Source organism: Eptesicus fuscus, chromosome 18, assembly GCF_027574615.1.
Source record: "Eptesicus fuscus isolate TK198812 chromosome 18, DD_ASM_mEF_20220401, whole genome shotgun sequence".
NCBI classification, from domain to species: Eukaryota; Metazoa; Chordata; class Mammalia; order Chiroptera; family Vespertilionidae; genus Eptesicus; species Eptesicus fuscus.
Window position 1 is genome coordinate 3,415,725 of NC_072490.1, and position 25,819 is coordinate 3,441,543.

The 25,819-nt window shown below is 52.2% G+C and overlaps 1 protein-coding gene across 1 annotated transcript; it reads right to left on the reverse strand.

Annotated features, from left to right (window-relative positions):
* Positions 1-2,275: 2,275 nt before the first annotated feature.
* LOC103300398 (histone-lysine N-methyltransferase SETMAR) lies at positions 2,276-5,366 on the reverse strand. The gene is made up of 2 exons (XM_028132282.2): positions 5,229-5,366; positions 2,276-3,088 (listed from the first exon to the last, which is right to left on the reverse strand). The coding sequence occupies exons 1-2, from the start codon at positions 5,340-5,342 to the stop codon at positions 2,276-2,278; spliced, it is 927 nt and encodes a 308-aa protein (XP_027988083.2). The 5' UTR covers positions 5,343-5,366.
* Between the last annotated feature and the right edge of the window lie 20,453 nt (positions 5,367-25,819).

Consider the following 25,819-nt stretch of genomic DNA (forward strand, 5'->3'; position numbering starts at 1 on the left):
CCTCACCACCCCCCGCCCAGCGGCTCTCCTCTGCACAGGGCCCACGTCCTCAGAAGAGGTGGGTTCCCAGGGCGAGGGGGGAAAGCCGGCACGCGGGGGCGCAGGTCCGAGGGAGAGCACGGAGGTCAGGGGCCCCCGGGTGCCAGGCCCCGACCTCGGAGAGAACGCAGCCGGGAGGGCGACTGCGTCCCGTGCGGAGAATGGACAGGGCCCTGTGCCCGCTGGTGGGCGAGCTGGTGGGGGGGCTCCCCACAAGGCCACGTCCCGGGTCTCGGGGAGACGAGGCTGCAGGTCCCACTCTGCTCCCTCGGCTGGACACCCGCCTGGCCGGCGACGGCGGTGTGGGCCGCCCCAGGCCTCCGCTGGTCCGGGTTCCAGAATATGTCAGTGCTCCGTGCGGGGCGGCGAGGAAAAGGCCGCGTTCCCTTTAGGAATGTCACCTGTCACCGACCCGTCCGCCTCGGGCATCTGAGGTGAGGGCGGGGGCGGGGGAGTCTCCGGGGGTTTGGAGCCAACCCTGGATTTCAGCCACAGCGGCCGGATCTTTTTCTTCTTTTTTCTCTGAAATGGTTTTGTGTGTAATGCCCCCCTCTAGTGGCCAGATTGTTTTTTGCTGTTTTGTACCAGTGCTGTCTGGAGTGGAATTTTTTATAAAGGGGTGCTGTGGATTTGGGGGAGGCTAAAGGGCGGGGTAGGAAGGGGTTGCAAAACTTTATTCCATAGGAAAAAAACTGTCCTATGGTTTCTGTCAGTTCCAATCTCTAGATTTTTAAAAATACATATATTTTATTGATTTTTTACAGAGAGGAAGGGAGAGGGATAGTCAGAAACATTGATGAGAAACATCGAACAGCTGCCTCCCGCACCTCCCACTGGGGATGTGCCCACAACCAAGGTACATGCCCCTGACTGGAATCGGACCTGGGACCTCCCAGTCCGCAGGCCGACGCTCCTTCCACTGAGCCAAACCGGCCAGGGCCCAATCTCTAGATTTTTAAGGAGAAGGTGGAGATGGAGAATGAGTTTAATTTGTTGAATAATACACAGTATTGGGCTTAAATGTTTTAGCTTTCAAAACATCTAATAAACCTCCACAAATAACATTTTGCAACATCCTTGCTTTAACAAAGGAACGTAGAGATGTCTGCTCTTCCACGAGTATTTTTTTTTAAGGACAGGCTTTTAAGAAATTGATTTTTCGAGAGGGGGAAATATCGATGTGAGAGCGCTACATCCACACCTCCCACCAGGGAGGGATGGAGCCCACAACCCGGGCATGTGCCCTGACTGGGAATTGAACCATGACCTCCTGGTTCATAGGTCGACCACTGAGCCATGCCGGCCGGGCAGCCCCTCCAGAAGTTCCAATGGAAATACACACCTCCATTCCCTGTGGTGGCGCTGACTGGCCTGTGGTGTTTCATGTTACCGACTCGGGATGAGGTGAGGCTGTTTGGAGTTTTGAACGCTTACTCCAGAAGCTTCGGAGGGCAGCCAAACATACAGTGCAAACCTCGCAACTGCTTTCCTACAACCGTTGGTTGTATCCACGGGAGTCCCTGTCCGGGCCAGTGCTTTCCGGATCGGTGGGATGCTGATGGTAAGCACGCCCTCCCCGATTCCTGCTCAGAAGCGGCGGGAGGGAAGACGCAGGCGGGAGGCAAACGGCAGCCACCGTCAGCTGAATTCCACGCAGGTCGCTGGCAAGCAGGTGTGCAGGCCGGGGTTCCTTGGGGCACTGATTAGGTGCCCGCCTGGAACCCAGAATGACAGCGGGGGAGCGGCTACTGCTCACTGCAAAGCCAGAGGGCAGATCGGGGCGCCCGGCGTGTCCCGCAGCGCCAGCACCCAGACTCCTTTCGGTTCTGCTGTGCCTGCTCCTTTCCAGGGTGGCCTGGGGCCCTGGGTGGGTGCTCCCGCTCCAGCCATCACGCATACATCCCAGCCCACTGGAAGGAGCAGGGGATAAGGAGGGCGGTCTCCTTTAAGGACTCGCCACTTTTGGGTTTGGTATCTCGTTATCTACAACTAACTGGGAAAAGTGCCCAGTTTTTAGCTGGCAGCCAGGGGTCCAACTGGAAACAGAATGCCATCACCGATGGAAGAAAGGGAGCCGGGTGACCCTGCCACAGTCCCGGGTGAAACTCGCCACCTGCCTCCCCTGGGTGCGGGGGCGCTGCTGGCCCCGGCTCCCTGGAGGGCACCCCGAAAGGGCCACGCCACCCACTGGCCGCCGCCTCACTCTCCACTGAAAGGCCCCGCATGCCCCCATCCCCTACACTGTCCCCTCCTGAACCGGGGCCGGCCCCTCGGGGGTGCGGTACAGGGATGCGTCATAGGGCAGGAAAGCGGCGCAAGACGCGGACCCACAATAACAAGGTTTTCTCGGTTTCCCGCCGCCTGGCCTGCCTTCGTCTGCCCCGTCTGCCCCGTCCATGCGGTTAAGAAACCTGCCCGAATAGTCGTAAGAGAGTTCTTCTCCGGGCGAGATGTCTTTGGCTGCAAACAGCGCCAGCCGGGGCACCATGGAGTCCACGCGGACCGGCACCATGAGCAGGTTGGGCTCACAGGAGTGGTTCAGGAACCTCCCCACGTTGCCCACCCGCGCGGGGTCCACGAACGTTTCCATCACCCGCCCGCCGGCCACGTGCTCCCGGACGGCGATGATGTAATTGGAGTCGTGTTCCGTTTGGCGCTGACTTCTCCTCTGTGCTTCGGAGAATCCCAGGACCTCGCCGGCGTACTCGCAGACGAACCGGCCTCTGGGGATGAACGCCAGGGTGCGCAGCCCCCAGCCCTTGCCGTCCGTCCTGAACACCTGCAGGGGGCGCTGCAGGCCTCGCTGGACCACGCGGTTCCCGCAGTGCCCCGGGCACGGGCACAGGGCATTGCACTCGAAGATGGGCCAGGCGCACCTTGCTGCCGACCCCAGGTCCCGGAGGCGCGCTTCCTCATCGTAGTTCTCCTCGGAGCGGAGGCAGGAGCAGGTGCCAGGCACGCAGGGGCGGGTGAGGCAGCTGCACCCGGGGAAGGTGATCTCCGTGGGGTCGGCGTCGGCTCCGGGTCCGGCCACGTGGTCCGGACTGTACTGCAAAACCGAGACAGGGCAGTCAGCAGGAGGTCACACCTTCATACGGGGCACAGGCAGCTTGGGGCGAGCGACTGCTCATTCCTGCACATACAAGTAGAACAAAGAAACTAACAAAACACAGCATGTTAAAGTCTGTCTGAAACCGTAACTCTCCAATTTGAAAAATAAGATTGGGGCCCTAGCCGGTTTGGCTCAATGGATAGAGCGTCGGCCTGCGGACTGAAGGGTCCTGGGTTTGATTCTGTCGAGAGCACATACCTTGGTTGCAGGTTCCCTGGCCCTGGTCGGGGTGCATGCAGGAGGCAACCAATTGATGTGTCTCTCTCACATCGATGTTTTCTGTCTCTCCCTCTCCCTTCCACTCTCTCTAAAAATCAAGGTGCGTGACCCTGACCGGAATCGAACTCAGGACCCTTCAGTCCATGGGCTGATGCTCTATCCACTGAGCCAAACAAGCTAAGGTGAAAGTTCCAAGTATTTTTTGACAATAAACTCAAAGAAAATTTCTTATAAACCACGGTCACCGAAGAAGCCAAAATGGAGACGGGAGCCAGAATACTGAAGGGCAAACACCCCTCCTCGCCTGTTCTCAGGTGCTATGTCTCCCTTCTCTGAACTAGGCCTGCTTACCAGCATGAAGCTGGACTCCAAGTGGCACGGACTAGGGTTCTCCCGTACTGAATGTGGTCCTGTCTCTTCTACACCCAGGTCTCAAGGAAAGGCGTGGTCCTGAGGTCTGGGGTGCGGCATGGCAAGGGGTCAGGCTCCTATCCGTAGCACCGGGCACGGAGCAGGTGCCTCGGAATATTTGATTGCTTGATGGCAGCTCTTAATAACTTCTGATCAGAGGGCTGACTTTTCTGAGTCCCATTCTGTGTCGAAACTCCGGAAAATGAAGTAGGACGCTGCACAATTTTCGGGGCTTAAAACTCAGGCCTTGGTTCTGAATCCTAAAGAAGTGCCGTGAAAAATCTTCATTCCTTTTTTGGTTGTTTCGAAACAGCAGCTACAAGAATCTTAGTACTTGGCCTCTAGCCCCATGAGTTTGTTTTTGCTCCAAGCGGCTCTTAGGAAACTGTGAGCCAGATAATTCTTTTCAAGGGCAAGTTGAGATCTTAAAAAAGATGTTTCCACCAGAAAAATAGCTAGATCCAACTCTTAGTTCAAGAAAATCAATCAATTTTTTTTTCTACTTAGGTTTCAATATGCTTGTTTCTGATCGGAACATTGGAATGTTCTTTTTTGCCTTTTCACCACAGTACCCCAAAGCTTAACTAGACACAAAGTTATTTTTAACTTGAGTTTCTCATGCCTTAATTCTTGTGTGTGCATATGCCTGTGAAGGCAGGGCTTGGGGCTGTTTTGACCTTTTATAAGACTGCTTTTTGTGCTCCATGAATATCTGGGAGCAAACGAGTTGAAGGCACTTTTAGGCTTGTCATTTACATATTTCAAACAGGTTTTATCTTCTTTGAGACTGTTAACTTCTGGAGGAAGTGACCTTGTCTTCTTTCTGTAGCTCTGACTCTACCCAGAGTTATATGTATAGCCAGCCAGCTGGAACCCGGGGGGGAGGTCACACCTTCATGGGGGGGGGGGGGGAGAGGGGACTGAGTCTGCCTCCCGATTGCCATTTATGCCCACCAACTACAGGTGTGAGGATCAATCACAAGGCTTCCTCCCTCCCTCCCCTTTTATAGCAATCAAGTGCTTTCTATCTGCTCCTGTCAACTCAAGGGCTGGCATGGTGTGTTGTCACCATTTTATCTTACATGCCTAACTTAACACGGCGCCTGGCACATTACAGACACTCAACTATTTGTTGAATAAAGAAAACGCCCATCGGTGGTTTTGACATTCCACAATGTTTGGTTTTGAATAAGCTTTAACTGCTTATATTTCTCAAAAAGGTAGTTTGAGAAAACATAACCGTTCCAGCAGCACCCGAGTCATCCCCACAAGTGGGACCACGTGGGGCCACGCGCGGCACGGGCCTCTGTCTAGCCCCGCCCCCTACCTGTAGGGCGCAAGCCCCGCCCAAGTGGCTGCGCGCGCAGCGCCCCGGCCCGTCAAGCCCCGCCCCTTACGGGAGGGCGTGGCCCCGGCGCGCGACTCTGAGGCCAAGCCCCGCCCTTACCTGGAAAGGTCCTGGCCTCGCCCCCGGCGGCCACACGCTCACAGGCACGTTCTCCAGGCCGCACGCGACGTCCAAGGGCTCCGTGGGCGCCTCCGGCTCTTCAGACGCTGCCATCACGCAAAGCTACTTTGCCCGGGCTCAAAGCGCCTCGGCCTAAATGAGCGCGAGCCTCGCAGAGCATGCTGGGAGTCGCTGTCCCGCAACCCCAATGCCTCATGGGAGATGTAGTGTTTCCCCCTCTCCTGTCACGAGTGGCTTGTGAAGTCAGGCTCGCCCTCTGTTTTAAGCCAAATTCACAACAAATAATACAAAACCTTTAAGCTAGGGACAGAGCTTTGTGGACACAAAACGAGGTGCTTGAGTTTTCCCAGGGATCCGCGGGGCGGGCTTCGGAGGCGAGGTCCTGGTCCAGGGGTCAGGGCCTCCAGGTTTGTGGGGTGTGCCATGTGTGCGCGCTCGGAGGAGGGGACTGCACCTGAGTACCTGGAACTGGCGAGCAGGTTGGGTCTCTGTGTACACGGAGTCGCTGGACCCAGGGCACAGCATCAGCCGCACCAAAGCCCTGCCCCAGGGTCCACCTGCTCGGACCGAAGCCCCTCTGCCCGCAGCTTCTGATGTCCCTTCCTCCTGCCTCAGTCTCCCCGCAGCGTGTAGGTGTGACCCAGGTCCCTGCCAAAATCGAGCCCCAACCTTGGCGTGTGGGGATGACACTCTAACCCACCCAGCACCCAAGCTGGAGCAGCTTAGGGTTTTTTTTGTTTTGTTGTTAATCCTCACCAGAGGATAGTTTTCCATTGATTATTTTTATTATTTTTTTTTAGAGCGAGTGGAAGGGAACAGGAGAGACACAGCCACTGATTGCCTCCCACACGTACCCCGACCAGGGCCAGGGTTGAAGCCTGCATCGGAGATAGCAGAATCCAACCGGGACCCTTCAGCTCACAGGCGGACGCTCTATCCACTGAGCCAAACCCACTAGGGCACATCTTAGCTTTTTAATAACTGTCACTCCCAGATGTTGAATGGGGGTGGTGTGAGCACTGGGTCTTCTCACCAAGTAAGTTTGTGCAAATGGAACCAATTTGAAGAGAACAAAGCACAGCAGTTGATACTTTTAGGGGTTTCAGTTCAACTCGTTGACTATTTTTCCCAGCCCCACACCGCCCATCACGGGGTGAGCTTACCGGCAGTCCTGTTTGCATCACACAGCCCCTAAGCCTGGTCCACGCTTCAGACCGCTGGCTGCATACCTGAGTCCAGCTGGGCCACTCTGATTCTCTTAGGAGTAGCTGAGGCCAAGGAACAGCTAAAACGGTGTATACTTTGGTAGCAAAAAGGTAGCTTTATTCAGTATATTGATGGAGAAGCAGAGAAAAGTCAAGTCCTTCCTAGAGAAAAACGCAGATGAGTGGTAAGGAGAGGACTTAGTTCCTGACACCTGACCCTTTTCAGTCCCAATCTTTATGACACACACAACATTTGTATTCTTGTAACACATTTTCCCTTGGGTTTGGGTTAAGTCAGTGTGGTTTCTGCTCTTCAGTCAAAGAACGTTGACTAGTGAGAACGATGGAATCATCACCATCATTATCATTAGACAATGTGGGCTGGGGGATCAGCTACTGTGCAGAGTTAGTTAATGTCTATGAATTTTTGTTCACTTTGAAAGTTGGTAAGTTTAATGTTTTTTAAAAGTTGGTAATTTTTTTTAGCAATTTGCCTTTCTGATGTGTCTTCACTAAAGAATGCTTCCCACAAATAATATGAAAATAAATTTATATCAAAAGGTAGTAAAAATACAAAATTCCTACTCAGTAGGAAGGATAATGTAGTAATAAGAAATAATAGTCATATTGCACATGATACGTGCCTGATATTGTAAAAAGATAGCAAAATAGAAAGTAAATTGGACAGGGAAAATGTCTTTTTAGGAGCTGAAAGTTTATGTCTAAGTGTTTGCCAAAATCAAAAGACTAATGCCATGTTGGTCATTTTGCAATAACAGAAAAAAGTAGCAATGGATTAAAGTAGTGTGGGAGTTGTATTTTACAAAATTATGGTCCTGTATTCTTTACACTTTCCAGAAATAGTGGTTTGTGTTCTTGTGTTTAACTGCTACTAAAAATATGTTTTCAGCGGAATAAAAAACTTGCATCTGGTCCTATGTTTTTATCATTGCATTGTGGTTTAGTGAGATCCATAATTTTCCTTGTTCATATGAACACAGAAGCGTCAAGATTTAATCTCATTCAGAATATTGTTAGGGTAAGTGCTTTAGTTGTCAAGTAAATGTTCAGGATTGATGGTCATAGAATAAAAACTCCTCCTGGTGTGCAATCAAAGGGGGATTGTTGGTAATAGGCGAGGAGATGACAGAAGAGAATTATGTATTTCCTTCACCCGAAATGCCACCAGCAAGGAATTAATTCCACTCAACAACATCTGATCAAGTTTATTACCAAATACTGTTACCGAGGCGATGGGAACAGACTCGATCTGTCTGCAACTCGACCTTGAGAGGCAGTCTTCCACACGGTGTCATTCCCACTTGGGAAAGAAGCATTGCATGTTGCCTATGAGGCTACCTAGCGCCTATGAACAGCACTTCATGATTTTTAAAAAGTACTACGTATTCCTTCTCCTCATTTATAAGAAGGCGCATGGGCCAGCCTCTTCTACTTCAAGTTTTGAAAGCAAAGATGTGTAAACTTTGAAGTTTAGGACCACAAATGTCTTTTTCCAGAGAAATCTTGTTTCAGAACATTTAAACCCCCGTCTGTGCCGGGCCGGTGTGGCTCAGTGGTTGAGCATCAGCCCTTGAACCAGGAGGTCACAGGTTTAATTCTCGGTCAGGGCACATGCCTGGGCTGCAGGCTTGATCCCCAGTCGAGGGCGTGCAGGAGGCAGCCGATCAAAGGTTCTCTCTCATTATTTATGTTTCTATCTTTCTCTCCCTCTCCCTTCCTCTCTGAAATTAATTTTAAAAAATATAAAAAATAAACCCAGGTCTAGGAGGGCGTCTACAGAATAATTTCAACAAGTACCCCCAAGCTATTATTTGAGACTGGAATTCTTCTTAGGGATCATGTGATATTTCAGCTTCTTAGAGTTCTATGTTCCTGCAACTTTCTAGACCCCTGTTGGCATTTTCACGCTGGTAGCTCCCAATCAGGTATTTGGAAGAAGAAAGGAAACGGAACAACAGAACGGAACAAAACGAAACCCAAATTAAACCAAAATCAAAAGACGAATGCCAAGAATTCTGCTCAAGGGCCCAAGACTGACTTGGTTAGCATAGCTGGACAAACATTAGTGATTTATACTGACTTTTAGATGTTTCCACCAGGAGAATTCGGTATGAAACACAGAGGAAAAGGCCCGTTGGTTTTTCATTTTCTCGTGTTACTGCGGTGACGTCCACACCTTGCTGGGGGCAGGTGCCTCTTCAGGTGAGCGTCGTCTCGCCCACACTGGCCTCCAAGGAGACCTTCCCAGGGTCTGACGGCAGCGCCTGACCTCCCAGCCACAGACCTCCTCCCCTCGTGCAGGTTGCTTCCACCCCAGAGAGCTCTCAGAACTCCAGCATTCCTGGTGGTGAAAAGAGCGGCAAACACACCTGTTTTATCACATCGCTTCCCTTCCTGATAAGGAGACACCCGGGGCAGCCCGAACTTGGCGGACCAGGTGAGGAGGACGGGAAGAAAAGGCCACTGACCGTGTAGCGAGCGCATCCAACATCCTCTAGCCCCGCCCTCAAATCTCCACGATGATGAGAATGTTCTGTCTCTAAGCTGGTCAGCACGCTGGCTGCCAGCCACTTGTGACTATTGATTCCTTAGTATGACGGGAGAACTGATTTTTAAATGTTAATTTATTTAAATTTGTTTTAAATCGCCGTTTATCCTTAGTGGCTACTGTATTGGGCAGCACATTTTAGACACTATACTGAACAGATCGATTTCTTATCTAATCTTTGCAACAACTCCTCCAAGCACGCGCCGCCAGCCTGTTGCACAAGCTCTGGGAACGAGTGCACAGAAATTCAGGGATTTTTTTTTTCTACGTGTTACACGTGTGTGAGGGGCAGAATGGGATTTGGACACTGCCTTTCTTCCAGCTGCTGAGGAGGAAGGAAAGGGGCACAAATCATGACATTAAAAAGGACACCCAGTATTTCATCTTGTTTGAAAGTATAGTCACTTACGTAGTGAGGGGCGCTACGTAATGGAGAGTTTTTTGTTGTTTTTAAATCTTTTTTAATGGGCTGTGCCCTTGGGCTTTGAGAAAAACAATCGGGTTAATGAGTCTGCTTCAAAAGAACACTTTTCCCCCCCTTTCTTAAAAAAATATAGTGGATGAGATTACTGGATGAATATTAATTAGCAATATAAACAAAATTCTTTAATAAAAATCCTTTATTGTTGAAAGTATTACATATGCCTCCTTTTCCCCCCATTGACCTCTCTCAGCCTGCCCCTTCCCCCAGCCCAGGCCTTCATCCCCTATTGTCTGTGTCCATTGGTTATCTTGATCTCATTGCTGGGTATTCTTGTCTTGTGGCCTGGAACAGTCTGTTAGGCTCCTGGGTCTCTCTGCCTCGTGACAATCAGCTGTCATTATTGTAAGATCTATCTATCTATCTATCTATCTATCTTAGGTATAACATATATATAAAGTGTCCCCCCCTAATATGTATACACCTTTAACAGCTGATAGCTCAATTGATGTTTCTTTCTTTTCAGATTTAACCCATTGGAATAAATAATTATTCAAAGTGTGTATACATTTTTTTGGGGGACACCCTGAATATCTGAGAGAGAGGGCTGAATAATAGAAATCTATTGCCTATATAATCCTGTCTTCAGGGGTAATAACAATGTAGAGAAAATCAACAATTTATGAACGGCCATAGAAGCCATTTTTTAAAAAAAATATATATTTCTTTATTGATTTCAGAGAGGAAGGGAGAGGGAGAGAGAGAGAGAGAAACACCAATGATGAGAGAGAATCATTGATCGGCTGCCTCCTGCACACCCCCCACTGGGGATCAAACCCGCAACCCGGGCCTGTGCCCTTGGCCGGAATCGAACCCGGGACCCCTCAGTCCACAGGCTGACGCTCTATCCACTGAGCCAAGCCGGCCAGGGCCATAGAAGCGATTTTTAATTCCTCTCTTTTCATTCCTTAGTCATTTTTGATCAGTAAATGGAAGCAACAAATTGCTCCATCCCCGGGGTCCTCGGGCGAAGCACAGTACGTGCTGCTTTTGAAACCGAAATGTGGGTGTTGGAGTCCGAGTTCTGGTCTCGAGAAACGGAAGACTGGAGTTGTGGGTTAAAGGTCATGGGGAGAAGCCCGTCCTGGAAGAGGTGTAGTGAGGCCCCAGGGCAGCCAGGGTCCGAGCTTCCCGTCTATGTGACGGAGGGAGTTCGGCGTCCAGGCTAACTCCAGTCTATCAGCCCAAGCACGGAGGCTCCTTGGTTCTAAGCCACCTGGGTGCCCGGATGTGCTCCTCCACAGGAACGTGGGCGGAGACAGCCTTGCTAGCTCGTGATTGGCCTTTTCAAAGAATTCTGCCTTAGCAACATCCTTGGGATTGGCTCACACGCCTTACTGCCTTGGGATTGGTTGTCTGCACGCTGCCCGTCTTAGTGTTTTAAAGGTCGCGCCTCTCCTGGGTCCCAGGCCCGGGTGAGACCACGCGCCCCTTGGGTATGGGTGAGGCCACGTGCCCCTTAGTCCAGGTGACGCCGTGCCCCTGGGATCGGCCGAGACCAAACCAGAGGGAGTCAGACCTCCATTACCACCATTTGTCCACCACCCAGAGCTGAGGGGTCAGTGCTGACATGTACACATAAGGAACTACTGGACATCGAAATTGGGTCTCAAAAGAACTGTTGGTCCAGGGGGAAGCTCGCTACAGATTGATTCATTTGCCTGTCAGCATAAATATTATTGCTCGTCTCACATTCAGTTCTTATTAGTATATATCTAGGGACATTTGATCTCGTTCATCTAGAGGAAATGATGAACAACATAGACTGAGGAACAAGAACAGAACCAGAAGCAAGGAGGCATCGATCGGACTATCGGGCCTCAGAGGGAGGATACGGGAGGGTAGGGGGAGGGTGGGGGGGAGGGGGAGAGTTCAACCAAAGGACCTGTATGCATGCATATAAGCCTATCCAACGGTTAAGTTCAACAGGGGATTGGGGCATGCGTGGGGAGAGGGGTGGGATGGGAATGGGGGAATGAGGACAAATATGTGACACCTTAAACAATAAAGAAATTTAAAAAAAAAAAAAAAAAAAAAAAAAAAAATAAAGGTCGCGCCTCTCACAGGTGTCCTTCCTTCCCCGCCGCGTTGGGGTCCCCGCCATGCCCCTGTCCCTGTCCCCCTGTCTCCTCACTTTGATCTCCGGGACCCTTCAGCTTCAGGACGGAAGGCCAGAGGTCATTTTTAGGGGCGAGCAAACTCTCTTGGTAAGAGTGGGAGGGGGTTTCGGGGTGTCCTCAGGCTCGCTCTTCCCCTCTGGGTTCTGCTAGGGTCACACTTCGTGAGGAACGCATGCTGATGGGTGGCTGCGTGTCTTGCAGCCCTGGGTCCCCTGCTCGGACCCTGATTCTAGCGCCAACCCCCCACGTGGGAAGCCTGGCCTCGCCTTTCATTCAGCCTTCCCCTTGTCATTTAAAAATATATATATATTTTGTTGATTTTTTACAGAGAGGAAGGGAGAGGGATAGAGAGCTAGAAACATCGATGAGAGAGAAACATCGATCAGCTGCCTCCTGCACACTCCCCACCGGGGATGTGCCCACAACCAAGGTACATGCCCTTGACCGGAATCGAACCTGGGACCCTCAGTCTGCAGGCCGACGCTCTATCCACTGAGCCACACCAGTTTCGGCTGCCCTTGTCATTTTAACCTGCAGGTTTGGCAGTGAGCTGCTCAGGCCCCTCTGCTTGAGCAAGGCTTCCGCTCCGAAGGTTCAGCCTCAGGTTCTGGAATTGACCCTGAGCTCTGCGGAGCGGGCCTTGACTCAGATTTGCTTCGTTGCAGGTGGGACCTGGCCGGCCGAGGCCGCAGGAAGCCACGTCTCGTGAAGACGAAACCCGTGAGTGTTCTCGCCCCCTCAGCATTAACCGCGTGTCCCCTCAGCATTAACCGCGTGTCCCCTCAGCATTAACCGCGTGTCCCCTCAGCATTAACCGCGTGCCCCCCGAAGTGCAGCCTAACCAGTGGTCAGGGAGTGGGTCTGTAATTCAGTACCTGAGGCGGGAAGCTCAGCTGGAGCTGAGACCCACGTCCGGGGGTGTCTGTCGCTGGCGCTTGTGCCTCGGTGTCCGGCAGCACCCGGCCAGGTGAGGCCATTCCTCCTTCGCGCTGGCTCCGAGGCTGGCCACCTGCCCGGCCTGGCTCTCGGGTACAAAGGGAAGGCACAGGATAGCCGCCTTGCGGGACAGCGGCTGGGAAAGGAAGCGGCTAGCTCCGTGGTCGGCAAACCGCGGCTCGCGAGCCACATGCGGCTCTTTGGCCCCTCGAGTGTGGCTCTTCCACAAAATACCACGGCCTGGGCGAGTCTGTGTTGAAGAAGTGGCGTGAGAAGAAGTTTAAGTGTAAAAAACGTGGCTCTCCAAAGAAATTTCAATTGTACTGTTGATACTTGGCTCTGTTGACTAGTGAGTTTGCCGACCACTGGGCGAGCTGACTGTCCTTGGAAACAGACCGGGAGGGGGATCAACTGTAAGGCATCGCCTGACTTCTCGATGCCGATGCCTCAGGGGAGTTAGACTTTTGTTTGTTTGTTAATCCTGGTTGGAGGATATTTTTCCATTGACTTTCAGAGAGAGTGGAAGGGAGGGAGGGGAGAGAGAGAGAGAGAGAGAGAGAGAAGAGAAACATTGATGTGAGAGAGAGACACATCAACTGGTTGCCTCCACCTGTGCCCCAACCAGGGGAGGGGATCAAACCCCCAACCCAGGTTCATGCCCTTGACTGGGAATCAAACCAGTGACCATTGGGTGTGCAGACTGACGCTCCAGCCACCGAGACACACCGGCCAGGGCTAGTTAGAGCTTAACTTCTGACCCACCCACCTTCCTTCTTGGATAAAGGGTGCCGTGTGGACCAAGATCAGTCCAGAGTGACTGGCCAGTAAGCAAGGCCTGTGTTCATGCTACTTGTCTCAGCCTGCGCGTGTTTACATCAGAAGTGATCCTGGGCAGAATTTGTAACATCCTAGAGATACTACTGATGCATTATTTTATTATTTTTATTCCATGAACATATGTGTTAGCTAATAATGGCTACGTAAGGAAAAGCTCGTTTTTTGATGGATACACTTACATCTGCGCAATTGGAGTTTTATCCAAAACAGTTTAAAGCAAATCCTATGCTAGGCCTGCGTGTGCAGCTATTGAGTTGTTTCCATTTTTGGTTTTGTTTTGCTTGGCGAGCAAACGGAGCCAAGGCGGATCCTCGGACACAGGTTGTGGGGAGCAGCCTCGCGTCCGAAGGAACTCCTGGTCGGCTTGGGACCCGGGAGGGGCAGGGGTTTGAGGGCCACATCGACCTTGAAGGACAAGGGCATTTCTTGCCCCCCTTTTTGGAAAGTGTCTGGAATTCATGGGAACTCCGTGTTCACCTTTGTGCTTGGGAACTTACTTTCGTCTTTCCCCGACGGTCGATACAAAGAACCCGTTTTCTGCCCAGGGCCGATCAGACAAGAGCAGGGGGTCAATGAGCGCGGTGGTAAAAGCGACTTCATTTTCGTCCCTGGTAGAAATACAAAGTGCTCGCTCACTCAGCAGGAAGCCAGGTTATCTATTATTCACCAGGAACCTTTTCTGGAACAAAGCGAGGCGTCCGTGATTAATTTTGCATCATGAAACGGAGGGAAAGGAAGGGAGAGGGAGGGCTCTGTAGAGCGGGTGGGAATGGGAGGACGTGCACAAGGGGACAGGGTCTCGATCTGTGGGCGTCTCTGTCTGTATCACCTCTCTCCTCTCCGGATGTGCACAGGGCGTCCCCCCAAATGTACACACTTTACAGCTGAGAGCGCAATTAGTGTTTCTTTCTTTTCAGCTTTAACCAATTGGAATTAGTAATTACAAAATTAATACTTTAAAAAATAGTATACATATTTCTGGGATACCTGCATATCCAGAGGAGGGAGACGGGGAGAGAGAGAAGAGAGAAATTGAGAGATTGATTGATTTAGAGCAGGAAGAGGTGAAGAAAGGAAATGTCTGGGTTAATTGCAGGTAAAGAGCTATGTCCTGGCGATGGGTTGTCCCATGCTGAGCTGGGACTGTCAGTGTTTCCATCCCTTACCATTTCCCGTCCTAACTTGCTGTCATTTCACAGCCGAGTATGTATTGAGGACTTGCTACCTGCACGCACCGGGATGGAGTTTGGGAGTAATTAGACGGTTTGGTGAGCACACACGGTTTGGTGAGCACACACTACATGCCGCACGCTGGACAAAGCCTTCCTGCGGGTTTGGTTGAACCCTACGACATCCTGCCGGGTGGGAGCCAGGGCCACCTGTCCTCGCTGTGCGTTCCATGGAGAGAAATGAGATGCGGAGAAGTTAAAGCTGTTATTTGTAGAGGGCCCCCTGGGAAGGCACCTGGGCATTTCTTTAATTATTGTCAGCGGAACTCAGGGCGACAGGCAGAGCCACGCCCTGGGAACATGCATCCCCAAAAAGACGGGAAGTGTTATCAGTACGGACTCTTACCTTTGCCCAGGTGTCGGGGAGTGTGACTTTGATATGTAAATCCAGTCAAGCACCAGGAATGCTTGGGCCTACTCAAAAATGCAAATGATCCTAACTATTTGGGGTATAAATAAGCAGGCTGCGTGAGCTCTGGGTCCCTGTCCCTCCATCAGAGGAGGCAGCTGTTCCATCCGGCTCCCAGCTTTGTTTCTATTTCTGCTCCCTCCCTACCTCCCTCCCTCCCTTTTCTCAACCCTCAGCTCCTCCACTCAGGAACGGAAAAGAGAGAAACACCCACAGATAATATTTTTAAAAAGTGCCTTGATTGGTAGTGTTTCCTGATATCACTGTGTAAATGTCCCCATCATGGCCGATTTCAGTCTGCAAACAGTTTAACAACTGGCTGGCAAACTTCCCGAGTACTAAGCTGTCCCCCAGAGCGGGCTGGGCTGACCCCGGTGCGGGCGCCACTGCAGGTGAGAATCCGGCCCATGGGGGAGGCCAGACTGTGTGACCCCAACAGAACACGGGCGCCGGCGGCAGGGCGTGCGGAGCAGACCCCCTCTCTCCGGCCGTTCCTCGTCATTGGAATCTGCGGGTAGAGAGGACGGTGATGGGACAGTTAAACTGTGTTCTGAGGAACGGGTGAGACGCGAAGATGTGGACTCGGGGCCAAAGAGCGGGAGGGGATGGGTGAAGCCTGAGCAGCCACGATTCCCGTTCTCCACCTTCTCATCCTTAATACACTGTCAGCTCCGAAGCAGCAATACCCTAACCGTCCACCAGGTGGCGGGGTAACGCCATCCTTTTCTCTGAGGAACTACAAATGATAAAATACCCATTTTACACAAACGGGGCGGGAACTTTTTCCCTTTTGAAATGAGGAAAGAGTTGGAAAGTCCTTGCAGGAATTGTGATGAGGGGTTTCAGAGGAATGCTTTCTTTCTTTTTTTCTTTTTGCCATGGTCTGTTTCGATTTACATTTGTATATAATCCAAGAGAAATTCTTGTTCGAGTGAGTATGGCATGCTGAGACGCCTAAGTGAATAAATTTGACAAAGATATATAAAGCAGTGTTCAGAGAGAGTGAATTTTGGAAGGTGTTTTATCGGTCTGAGAGTTAAGAATTGGGTACGTCTCGTTCTCACTGTGATTCACAAACTGAAACCAACAGAATTTAACTTCATCCAGCAGACTGGAGTGGCTACAGAGGTCCAGTCATTAGGCTTCATAGCATTCGCCTCTTAGGCCTTAAATTTGGGTCCCATTGTATCTAGACCTGCCAACAGCTGCAGAAATGTCCATGGGGCTCAGCAGTGAAGACGATGGTAGGGGCTATCGATTCTAAATCCGCCTGCACCCTTCTAGGGCTCGGTTGTGTTCTTCACCGCAGCGCAGTCTGCTGTCTTTGCTGTAAACAACATTAAGTAAACTGCCTGATGATGGTGATGACAGACCAGGCTGTAGAGTCAACACAGCCAAGATTGGCTTTATACCACGCAGTCGAAGCCAGCTTCTAAGTCCCTGTATTCTACCCCGAATTGCTCTTTCTTTACAAAATGCTTTTTGGAACAAAATGCTTTTATGCTGCTTTTTGGAAAGGAAGTATGTTCTCATGGATAAAAAAAATCAAAGCGATATCAAAAGTGTGTGGTAAGGATTCCCGGGTCTACTCTCTCTGCCCTGCACACCCCCTCCAGGTAGCAGCTTTCAGTAGCTTCCTGTACTTCCTTCTCGTTTTCATGATGGAAATACATTTGTTCATCCCCCCAAGTTCACTGAACATCCAGGCTGTTCTGAGTTTTTCTCAGTGTGAATCCTCCTCGTTATTGCCTGTCCCCCTGAACTAGGAGCACTCTGCCCGGGTGTTGGCTTTCCGGGAGGGCGAACCTCTCTGTATTCGCGTGCGGCTCTGCTACTTCCAGAGCACGTGATCCGAGGCTGACTCGCAGGTCCCAGGGCCGTGTCACAGGGCGTGGGCCGCCGTGAGGAGTGGGGAGGGACCCACCGCCAGTGGCCTGTGGCGGGGCGGCGGTCTCTGTCGGTTTCTCTCCCTGTTCCTCTGGCCTTTTCTCCCCAAAAGGGCAGTCACGCTTTTGCACCATCCGTTCCCCAAATTAAAGTCTCAGTAACCTCACAAGTTGCCGTGTCTCTAGCCTCGCCCCCATCTGTCTGTCCTAAACATTGCAAGTTGAGGGGCCCTTTGGTGGCTGTGTCGCACGCACGGGAGTAAACCTCACAGCGCATGCATCCTTCTCACGATGTAGCCCTTCCTCCCTGCCGACCCGCGTGCCCTGTAACCCCTCTTCCCCGCTCTCTGCACAGGCTGCACGTGTTTCCTTCTGCCCAGCATCCCAGCCCCGGCGTCCATGGGACAGGCTCCTGTGGGTTGAATTGTGTCCCCCACCCCAAATGAGGGTCAAAGTCCCAATCCTCAGTACCTGGGACCGGGACCTCATTTGGAAACTGGAGGCCTGGTGCACGGATTCGTGCACATTGAAAGGAAATTAATTAGAAGAAATATTTTAGAGGCCAGGGAGGACCATGGGAGATTGGCTCCAGGGCATGTCCAGCCAGTCTCACCCAGTCCTGATTGGCTGGACCCCAGCAGCAAGCTAACCTACGGGTTGGAGCATCTGCCCCCTGGTGGTCAATGTGTGTCATAGCGACTGGTTGAACGGTCGAATGGTAGGACACTTAGCATATTAGGCTTTTATATATATAGATAGGGCTATCGCAGATGGTCAGATGAAAATGAAGTTATTAGGATGGGTCCCAATCCAATATCGTGCCCTTATAAAAGGGAACATGTGGGCCCAGAGATAGACCCAGATTGGAGTTATGGTATCACAAGGCCAGGAGTGACCCAAAGCTGGGACGCCCTTCCCTGGTGCCCTTGGTGACAGCTGGCCCTGCAGACCCCCTGGTCCCGGACTTCCAGCCTCCAGAGTTGTGAGACGATACATCTCTGCTGTTTCAGCCAATCAGCTCGTGGCCTGTGGTGTGGCAGCTCAGGAAGCTAATGCACAAGTTTTTTTAAAAAATACTATATATTTTTTATTGATTTTAGAAAGGAAGGGAAAGGGAGATAGAAACATCTCTGATGAGAGAGAATCATCAATCAATCAGCTGACTCTTACATGCCTGCTACTGGGGATGGAGCCTGCAACCTGGACATGTGCCCTGACCGGGAATTCTCTTGGTTCATAGGTTGACACTCAATCCACTGAGCCACACTGGCTGGGCATTTTTTTTTTAATGTATCCTATATAATAAAAGCCTAATATGCAAATCAGCCAAACAGCAGAACGACTGGTCGCTATGATGTGCACTGACCACTAGGGGGCAGACGCTCAATGCAGGAGCTGCCCCTTGGTGGTCAGTGCGCTCCCACAGGGGGTGCACCGCTCAGTCAGAAGCCCTGAGCCGGGCTCACAGCTGGTGAGTGCAGTGGCCGTGGCAGGAGCCTCTCCCACCTCCCCGACAGCGCTAAGGATGTCCAACTGCCATCAGGTGACATCCCCCGAGGGCTCCTGGACTGCAAGAGGGCGCAGGCCAGGCTGAGGGCCCCCTCCCCCCCCGACTGAGTGTACGAATGTCATGTGCCGGGCCTCTGGCACACTATAAAAAGGTAACTCTTCCCCAGCGCCCTCCGTTAAGTGATACTTTTATAACCTGAAACAATTTCATGGCAGTCATTCCTTTCAGAAGCTTCCTTAGGCCGCCAGGCTCCGTGCTAGCACCGCCGAGCTCCAGGTGGAGGGCTGGAGGGAGAATTATTCATTGCTTGGTATTTTGAGACTTGCAATTCCCTTCCTAGATTTTCAGAGTTGTTTATGACCAAAAAGGCAAGGCGCTGAGGCTTGTTGATGGAAAAGCAAAAACAAAATAAAAACAAAACCCATAGTTCAGAAAGCCGCATAGTCCAGTTATTTTCGTGTCTGCCCATTCAAGGAAATAATTTTCATCCAAATGTTTTGTTGAATGGGCGGCAACAGGGAAGTAATTCCCGTCTGAGATGCTCATGTTAAGCGGAATGAGCATATTGTCCTGACCAATGAGGCTCCTTTGTGTCGTCGTAGGTCAGGCCGGCACTCTTGGCCCAAATGAAGATCGCGTGGCCATGGAAGGATGGGGCAATGGAAGGGAACTTGGCCAGAGAGGGGCAAGGCATCCTCAAAGGGGGTGGGGGGCTTTCCGAAGGGGACAGGAGGATGGCAAGCCAACCGAGAGTTAGTTACAGACATTGGAAGTCTGCCCTCAGAGCTCTCACAAGGGCCCTTTTTCTTGTTTTTACACGACAACTCCTCGGACACATACAATGTCCGAGCAGCTGGACTTTAAAGACTGAAAACCTCACTGGAAAAGCGCCTAAGAAAGTGTAATTGGTGATGAATTACGCTGAACGGGAGATGCCTAAATCAAAAGGTCCCTCCCTCTGGTTTCCGCAGAGCCGGTGCGCGGTGGAGAAGTGGGCGCTTTACAGGCAGAAACACACCAGGAGCGCTGGGTTTCGGGCGCGTTCGTCTTTAAAGAAGCAGAGGCTGGATGGATCCCCACGTCGGGCGATTCGGTGCGCAGCTCTCTCCTGGCGGGTGCCTTGGCGGCTCTGACTTCAGAGCAGGTTGTCCCTTTGCTGAAGGGGCGGGCGGGGCAGAGAGCAAATTGGGGAGGAAGTGGCTGATGGAAACGGCCTGAGGTCGGCCTGAGGTCGTAACTTCTAATTTTCCCAGGTCCGTCCTCTCCCGAGACCTGAGTTCACAGGGCCCTGGAAATGGCGGCAGGGCAGCCTCCCTCCCCGCCCGCCACTCGGGCTTATTTTCCAGGATTGAAAGTTCAGCCGTTTCCAAAGGGGAGTCTATCCAGGGATCGCTCCATGTTTGTCTTTTTGCGATAATAGGTAATGTGGGTAGGTTGTGCAGGGTTTTTAAACGGCTGAACAGCTGTGTGTGTGTGGTGTGTCTATGTGTGTTTATGTCTGTGTCTGTGTCTCTGTGTCTATGTGTGTGTCTGTGTGTGTGTCTATGTGTGTGTGTCTGTGTGTCTCTGTGTGTGTTTATGTGTGTGTGTCTGTATGTATCTCTGTGTGTTTATGTGTGTCTATGTGTGTGTCTATATGTATGTGTCTATGTGTGTGTGTTTGTGTGTGTGTCTATATGTGTGTTTGTGTGTATCTCTGTGTGTGTCTGTATGTACCTCTGTGTTTATGTGTGTCTATGTGTGTCTGTATGTGTTTATGTGTGTGTCTGCTTATATGTGTATGTGTCTATGTGTATGTATGTTTATGAGTGTGTGTGTCTATGTGCGTGAACCCGAACCTCCTGCAGAACCTTTATTTGCTACTTTCTTGCTGCCTTTTCGGGGCATTTGCTTGTCCCGGGAGAGACACCCATGTAGCCCCGGAGAGTAAAAGGAGCTCAGACATTTGCTTCTGTCTCCATTTCGCAGCTCCTTGTGTTTTGTAGATGAGGATCTTCCTTGGAAACTTACTCAAATGTCCAGATAAGACACCCCCAGCGGCCCCCTTCGTCGTCCAGTGTGCCAGCGGCGCGGGGCAGCGAGGACCGCAGGGCGGGCTCAGCCGGCGGCGTTGCTCGGCGTGCGGCCGGCAAATGGCAAGGAGTGAGGTCCCCGCTGGCGGGCTCATGGGCTGGTTTTTCCTGCCAGGCCCCGGGGGCACCCCTCCGGAGTGGAGGACACCTGTGTCCCCCTCTGAGCACATGGCTTTCATGACGATCCCGCTGCTGACCTCACACTGGCCGGGGAGCAGCGACCTCCTGGTGAACTCGCCACTTGCCGGACTCCTGCCTCTGGCTGAGCCCCTGGCACTGGCTCTGAATGAGTCCTCATGGCCTCACGGGAACTCGGCATTGGTTTTGGGGGCCTGTTGAGTTGGGTCTCGCGTCGAGGGGAAGAGTTGAATGAGTGGTTGTTGCCGCTCTTGGGGAATATCCGGGACGTATTAGCTCTGAGTGGACCGGGCCACGTGTGGACGTTGTTGAACACACGTTCCTATGGGCCGTATCTTTTAGGCCAGTGGTCGGCAAACTCATGAGTCAACAGAGCCAAATAGCAACAGGACAACGATGGAAATTTCTTTTGAGAGCCACATTTTTTAAACTTAAACTTCTTCTAACACCACTTCTTCAAAATAGACTTGCCCAGGCCGTGGTATTTTGTGGAAGAGCCACACTCAAGGGGCCAAAGAGCCGCATGTGGCTCGTGAGCCGCAGTTTGCCGACCACGGTTTTAGGCAGTGGAAGCTGCCCGGTGAATTAGTCGGCCTCGGCCCTGGCCCCACGTCCGCTGCGGACTCACCGTGTCGGCATCGGGGCACAGGGCTGTGAGAACACAGGCCTCCTTTGCCGGGATGGTCCTGCTGTATCACTGTTCACATAGAGGCCACTGAAGTAGCGGAATGGACGGTAACACTTAAAACCACAAAGTCACGCCCGGCTGTGTGGTCAGTGGGTGAGCGTCAACCTATGAACCAGGAGATCACGGTTTGATTCCTGGTCAGGGCACATGCCTGGTTTGCAGGCTCGATCCCCAGCAGGAGGCAGCCGATCAGTGATTCTCTCTCATCATTGATATTTCTATCTCTCTCTCCCTCTCCTTTCCTCTCTCAAACCCATAAAAATATATTAAAAAAACCCCAAAAGCATAAAGTCAACTCATAGATGCGCCTTGAAATGGTATGTGCTCAGTGTTCCGCCATTGCTAGGGACTCATTAGCCCTGAAAAAATGGGTTGAACTTAACCAAAAGCAAAGTACGTGTTAAGAAAATACACAATTTCCAGTAGATCTGTGACCTACAGAAGCAGTGCCGCACTTCCTCACGTCACGGTTGCTTTTGCTCTTATTCTTGTGTCATAGGCAAACATGGAAATGTCAAGACTTTATTTTTATTTTTTGTGGGAGGCTGGGGCGGGGTAGGACTTACCTAAAGCTGGCCACTTGGCCACGTCTCTGGGTGGCATGTGAAATACCTTCAATGAGGAGACGTCGGAACAGCCCTGTCCAGCGGCTCAGTGGTTACAGTGTCGGCCGCCACACGGGAAAATCTCGGCTTCCACTCGCAGTCAAGGCCATGTAGCTGGCCGGCAGGTTCAGTCCCCGCCCCCGTCAGGGCACATGTGGGAGTCAACAGGTCCATGTCTCTCTCTCTCCCTCCCTTCCGTTCTCTCGAAAAATCCAAGGGGAAACACGTCCTGGGGTGAAGGTTATTGAAAAATAAGGAAGAGAGAGACATCCGGAGCAGAGAGGAAGACCCAGGCTCCGAGGACAGTGGCCGCTGCACAGGAGGGAGGAGGGGCTGCGGTCTCCAGCGCATGGCCGGATCCCAGGGCGGAGACTCGGGCCGGCTGTTGTGGCCAGAGACATGCCGGACACGGTAACGGGAGGCGTGGGTCTGCAGGGAGGGTGTTCACAGGGTCCTCTCACCGAAGGACGGCGGTGTCAGCGGGGACGGCACAGACCGGCCCCCGGGCCCCCGAGTGCCGAGTGGAGGAGGTCTGAATAATGACCGAAATTCTGGCAGGCCTCCGAGAGGCAGGCGCAGCGCTGCTTGGAGAACTGGTCATGCTTTTCGTGATTAGCTCTCAGAGTTATTTAACTTCTTCAGGGGCTAGAGATTTGAAGGAGATTGTGAGTGAGATACATTGTCACTGGTGAGTTAAACTAGTTTAAAATACCTCAGTTCTTTGGAATGCCGTGTTTTCCATTTCTTCCTTCTTAGACTCTCAATAGCTTTTTGCCTTTATGTCTCACCTTTTGTCTTATTTATTTATTTTTAGACACAGAGGCAGTAAAGCACCAAACAGACTGTCAAATTACAGCGGGAAGGCTGGGGAGTGTTGGGGAGGGGGTGTGGGGGGGAAGAGATCAACTGAAGCACTCGTATGCATGCATATGAGTACAGTCCATGGACACAAGATGCTGGAGGTGGGGGGATGAGGGCATGTGATGGGGTGGGAGAGGCTGGGGGAAGGTCAATAGGGAAAAAAAAGGAGATATATGTACTACTATGTGTAATACTTTAAACAAGAAAAAAGTTCAAAAAAAATGTTTCACCTTTTAATTTGAGGGACAAAAGGATCGTTCGTTGCCGGCCACACAGCTGTGTGCGGCAGGCACTCGGTAGCTGTTTGTTAAACGAACCGATGCCTGAATTGGTCACTAATTACAAGGCAACTGTGGGGGCTCTGTTATTGCAAAGCCTCCCCGTCTTCTGCTTGTCACGGTTGCTTGAGGTCATGCTGTTTCAGAGCCGACTTTTCAGAATGACAGTCCGTGGAGGCAGGGATGCATTTGCTGTTAAAGAGAGAGGTCCGTGGGAAGCCACCCAAACACGTCACTGTTCCTCTCTAAAAGCCTCATCTGCTGTGTGTCTCTGACACGCCTGCTCCCGGCAGGGCCAGGTAAGACGGTGCCGCCCTCCTGGCGTTGCTGAGACTCGGGCTTCTCTGCATCTGAAGCCATTTATTAAAAAACTAGAGGCCCGGAGCACGAAATTTGTGCACAGGGGTGTGTGCGTCCCTCAACCCGGCCTGCACCCTCTCGCAATCTGGGCCTAAACTGGCAGTCGGACATCCCTCTCACAATCCGGGACCGCTGGCTCCTAACCGCTCATCTGCCTGCCTGCCTGATCTCCCCTAACCACTTGCCTGCCTGCCTGATTGCACCTAACCACTCACCTGCCTGCCTGATCATCCCTAACCACTCTGCTTGCCTCATCACCCCTAACCACTCACCTGCCTGCCTGATCACCCCTAACCACTCACCTGCCTGCCTGATCATCCCTAACCCCTCTGCCTGCCTCATCACCCCTAACCGCTCACCTGCCTGCCTGATCATCCCTAACCACTCTGCTTGCCTGATCACCCCTAACCACTCACCTGCCTGCCTGATCACCCCTAACCACTCACCTGCCTGCCTGATCATCCCTAACCACTCTGCCTGCCTCATCACCCCTAACCACTCTGCCTGCCTGACCACCCCTAACTGCTCGCCTGCCTACCTGATTGCCCTTAACTGCCTCTGCCTCGGCCCCCGCTGCTGTGGCTTCGAAGGATGTCCAGAATGACCCCGGAAGGTCGTTTGGCTGTCTGGTTTAATTAGCATATTACCCTTTTATTATAGACTAGAGGCCTGGTGCATGAAATTTGGTGCTCCAAGGTATGTTAGGCAAATCCCCAGGCCAGCAGGCTCCCTAATTCCTGGGGGACTGATGACAAGCAGGGTGAGGTCATGCACTGAGACCTCAAGCATACGCCTCATGGTGCCCTGGGACCTTGGTTCCCGGTACCCAATGGTGGCCTTCTGGGTTGGGACAGCAGGGAGTTGCATAAGAACAGAGAAGGGGCAGTTTCTGACACCTTTTAAAAATTACGTTCAGCCCTGGCCAGTGTGGCTCAGTTGGTTGCACTTTATCCCGTGCACCAGGAGGTCGCTGGTTTGGCTCCCGACAGGCACATGCCCAGGAGGCTCCGTCCCCAGTAGGGGGCGTGCAGGAGGCAGCCGATCCATGATTTTCTCTCATCATGGATGTTTCTCTCTCTCTCTCCTCCTCTCTTCCTCTCTGAAAGCAATACAAATATATTAAAAAAAATAATCGTAGTACAATGAGCGGTGTGCTGGTGAATGAATAACAACGGGCTCTCCAAAAACAAGGCGTGCACATGGGAACGCACACAGATTTACTGCACGTTTTACCGACAGGAGATTGTGGCACGCAGTTCGCAGTTCATACAGTAAGCAGGCCTCTGCTGTGCATTCCACACGCCGTCCATCCCCACTGGACGCTGCCCTGGCTTTCTTCCGGCTGTGTCTGCAGCCGTGCTGTGGTGGCAGCTGACGGGCGCGTAGTGCTGACCTGAATGTCGCCGATGCTCCCATTTGCGGTAACGAGTGACAGGCCAGCCAAACGGTGAGGACAGAGCCACGTGCGGGAAAGTATTGGCGGCGACGCCAGCAGTTTCTCTGCTGCGCTGGATGGTGATTTTCAAACACTGGCAGGATGTTCTGCAGCTCTCTGTGCTGCTCCCCATGTAACGACTGTGCACACGACAAACTTGGATGCCTCATCTGCATCAGCGACAGTTCCACTCTCAACGAAACGATAAACGAAGCCCTGACGCATGGCGCTTGCCCACGTCTGCAGCACGCACCCCCTCAGCCCGGTCAGTGTCGGAGCCGGTGGGTTACTGAGGAGACGGTCACCTCTGCACGTGACCTAAACCCAGCAGACGACGCCGAGAGCGGGCCCAGCGGCTGCGCTCCGGGCGCCCGGGACACGTGCAGGGTGGTACCCCCCAAAGCGCCACCCAGAGCCAGGACAGCGCCCCGCGGGGTGAGGGTTTCGCCGTGGCACCAGGACCCAGACCCACACGGAGCTGCCGGCCGCTGTGCTTGTGTGATCCTGGGAGGCATTTCCTCCTCCTGCTGTGGTTCGTGACCATCAAAACCCACAAGATTCCCACCCAGGGAGGCGCACCTGAGCCTTGTGTGTTCCGAGCTCTTGTTGTTGAGCGTCACCTGAGGGTTTTTTCCCCTTGATTTTTAGAGAGAGTGGGAGGGAGGGAGGGAGAGAGGGAGGGTGGAGGAAAAGGGTGTGTGTGTGGGAGAGAGAGAGAGAGAGAGCGAGAGAGAGAGAGAGAGAGAGAGGGAGAAACATTGATGTGAGAGATACATAGTTGCCTCCTGCAGCTGGGGCTGGGAAAGAACCTGCAACCAGGTTGCATGCCCTTGACCGGGAATCAAACCCGTGACCCTTCAGTGTGAGGGCCGACACTCTACCCACTGAGCAGCACTGGCCCGATTTTTTTTCTTTTTTGCCTCACTGCCTTGGCTAGACCCTCTGGTGCAG

Coding starts and splice junctions, on each gene's coding strand:
- LOC103300398 (XM_028132282.2), bottom strand. CDS start 5,342: ATGGCAGCGTCTGAAGAGCCGGAGGCGCCCACGGAGCCCTTGGACGTC. Junction 3,089..5,228: donor CGAGGCCAGGACCTTTCCAG/GTAAGGGCGGGG, acceptor TCGGTTTTGCAG/TACAGTCCGGACCACGTGGC.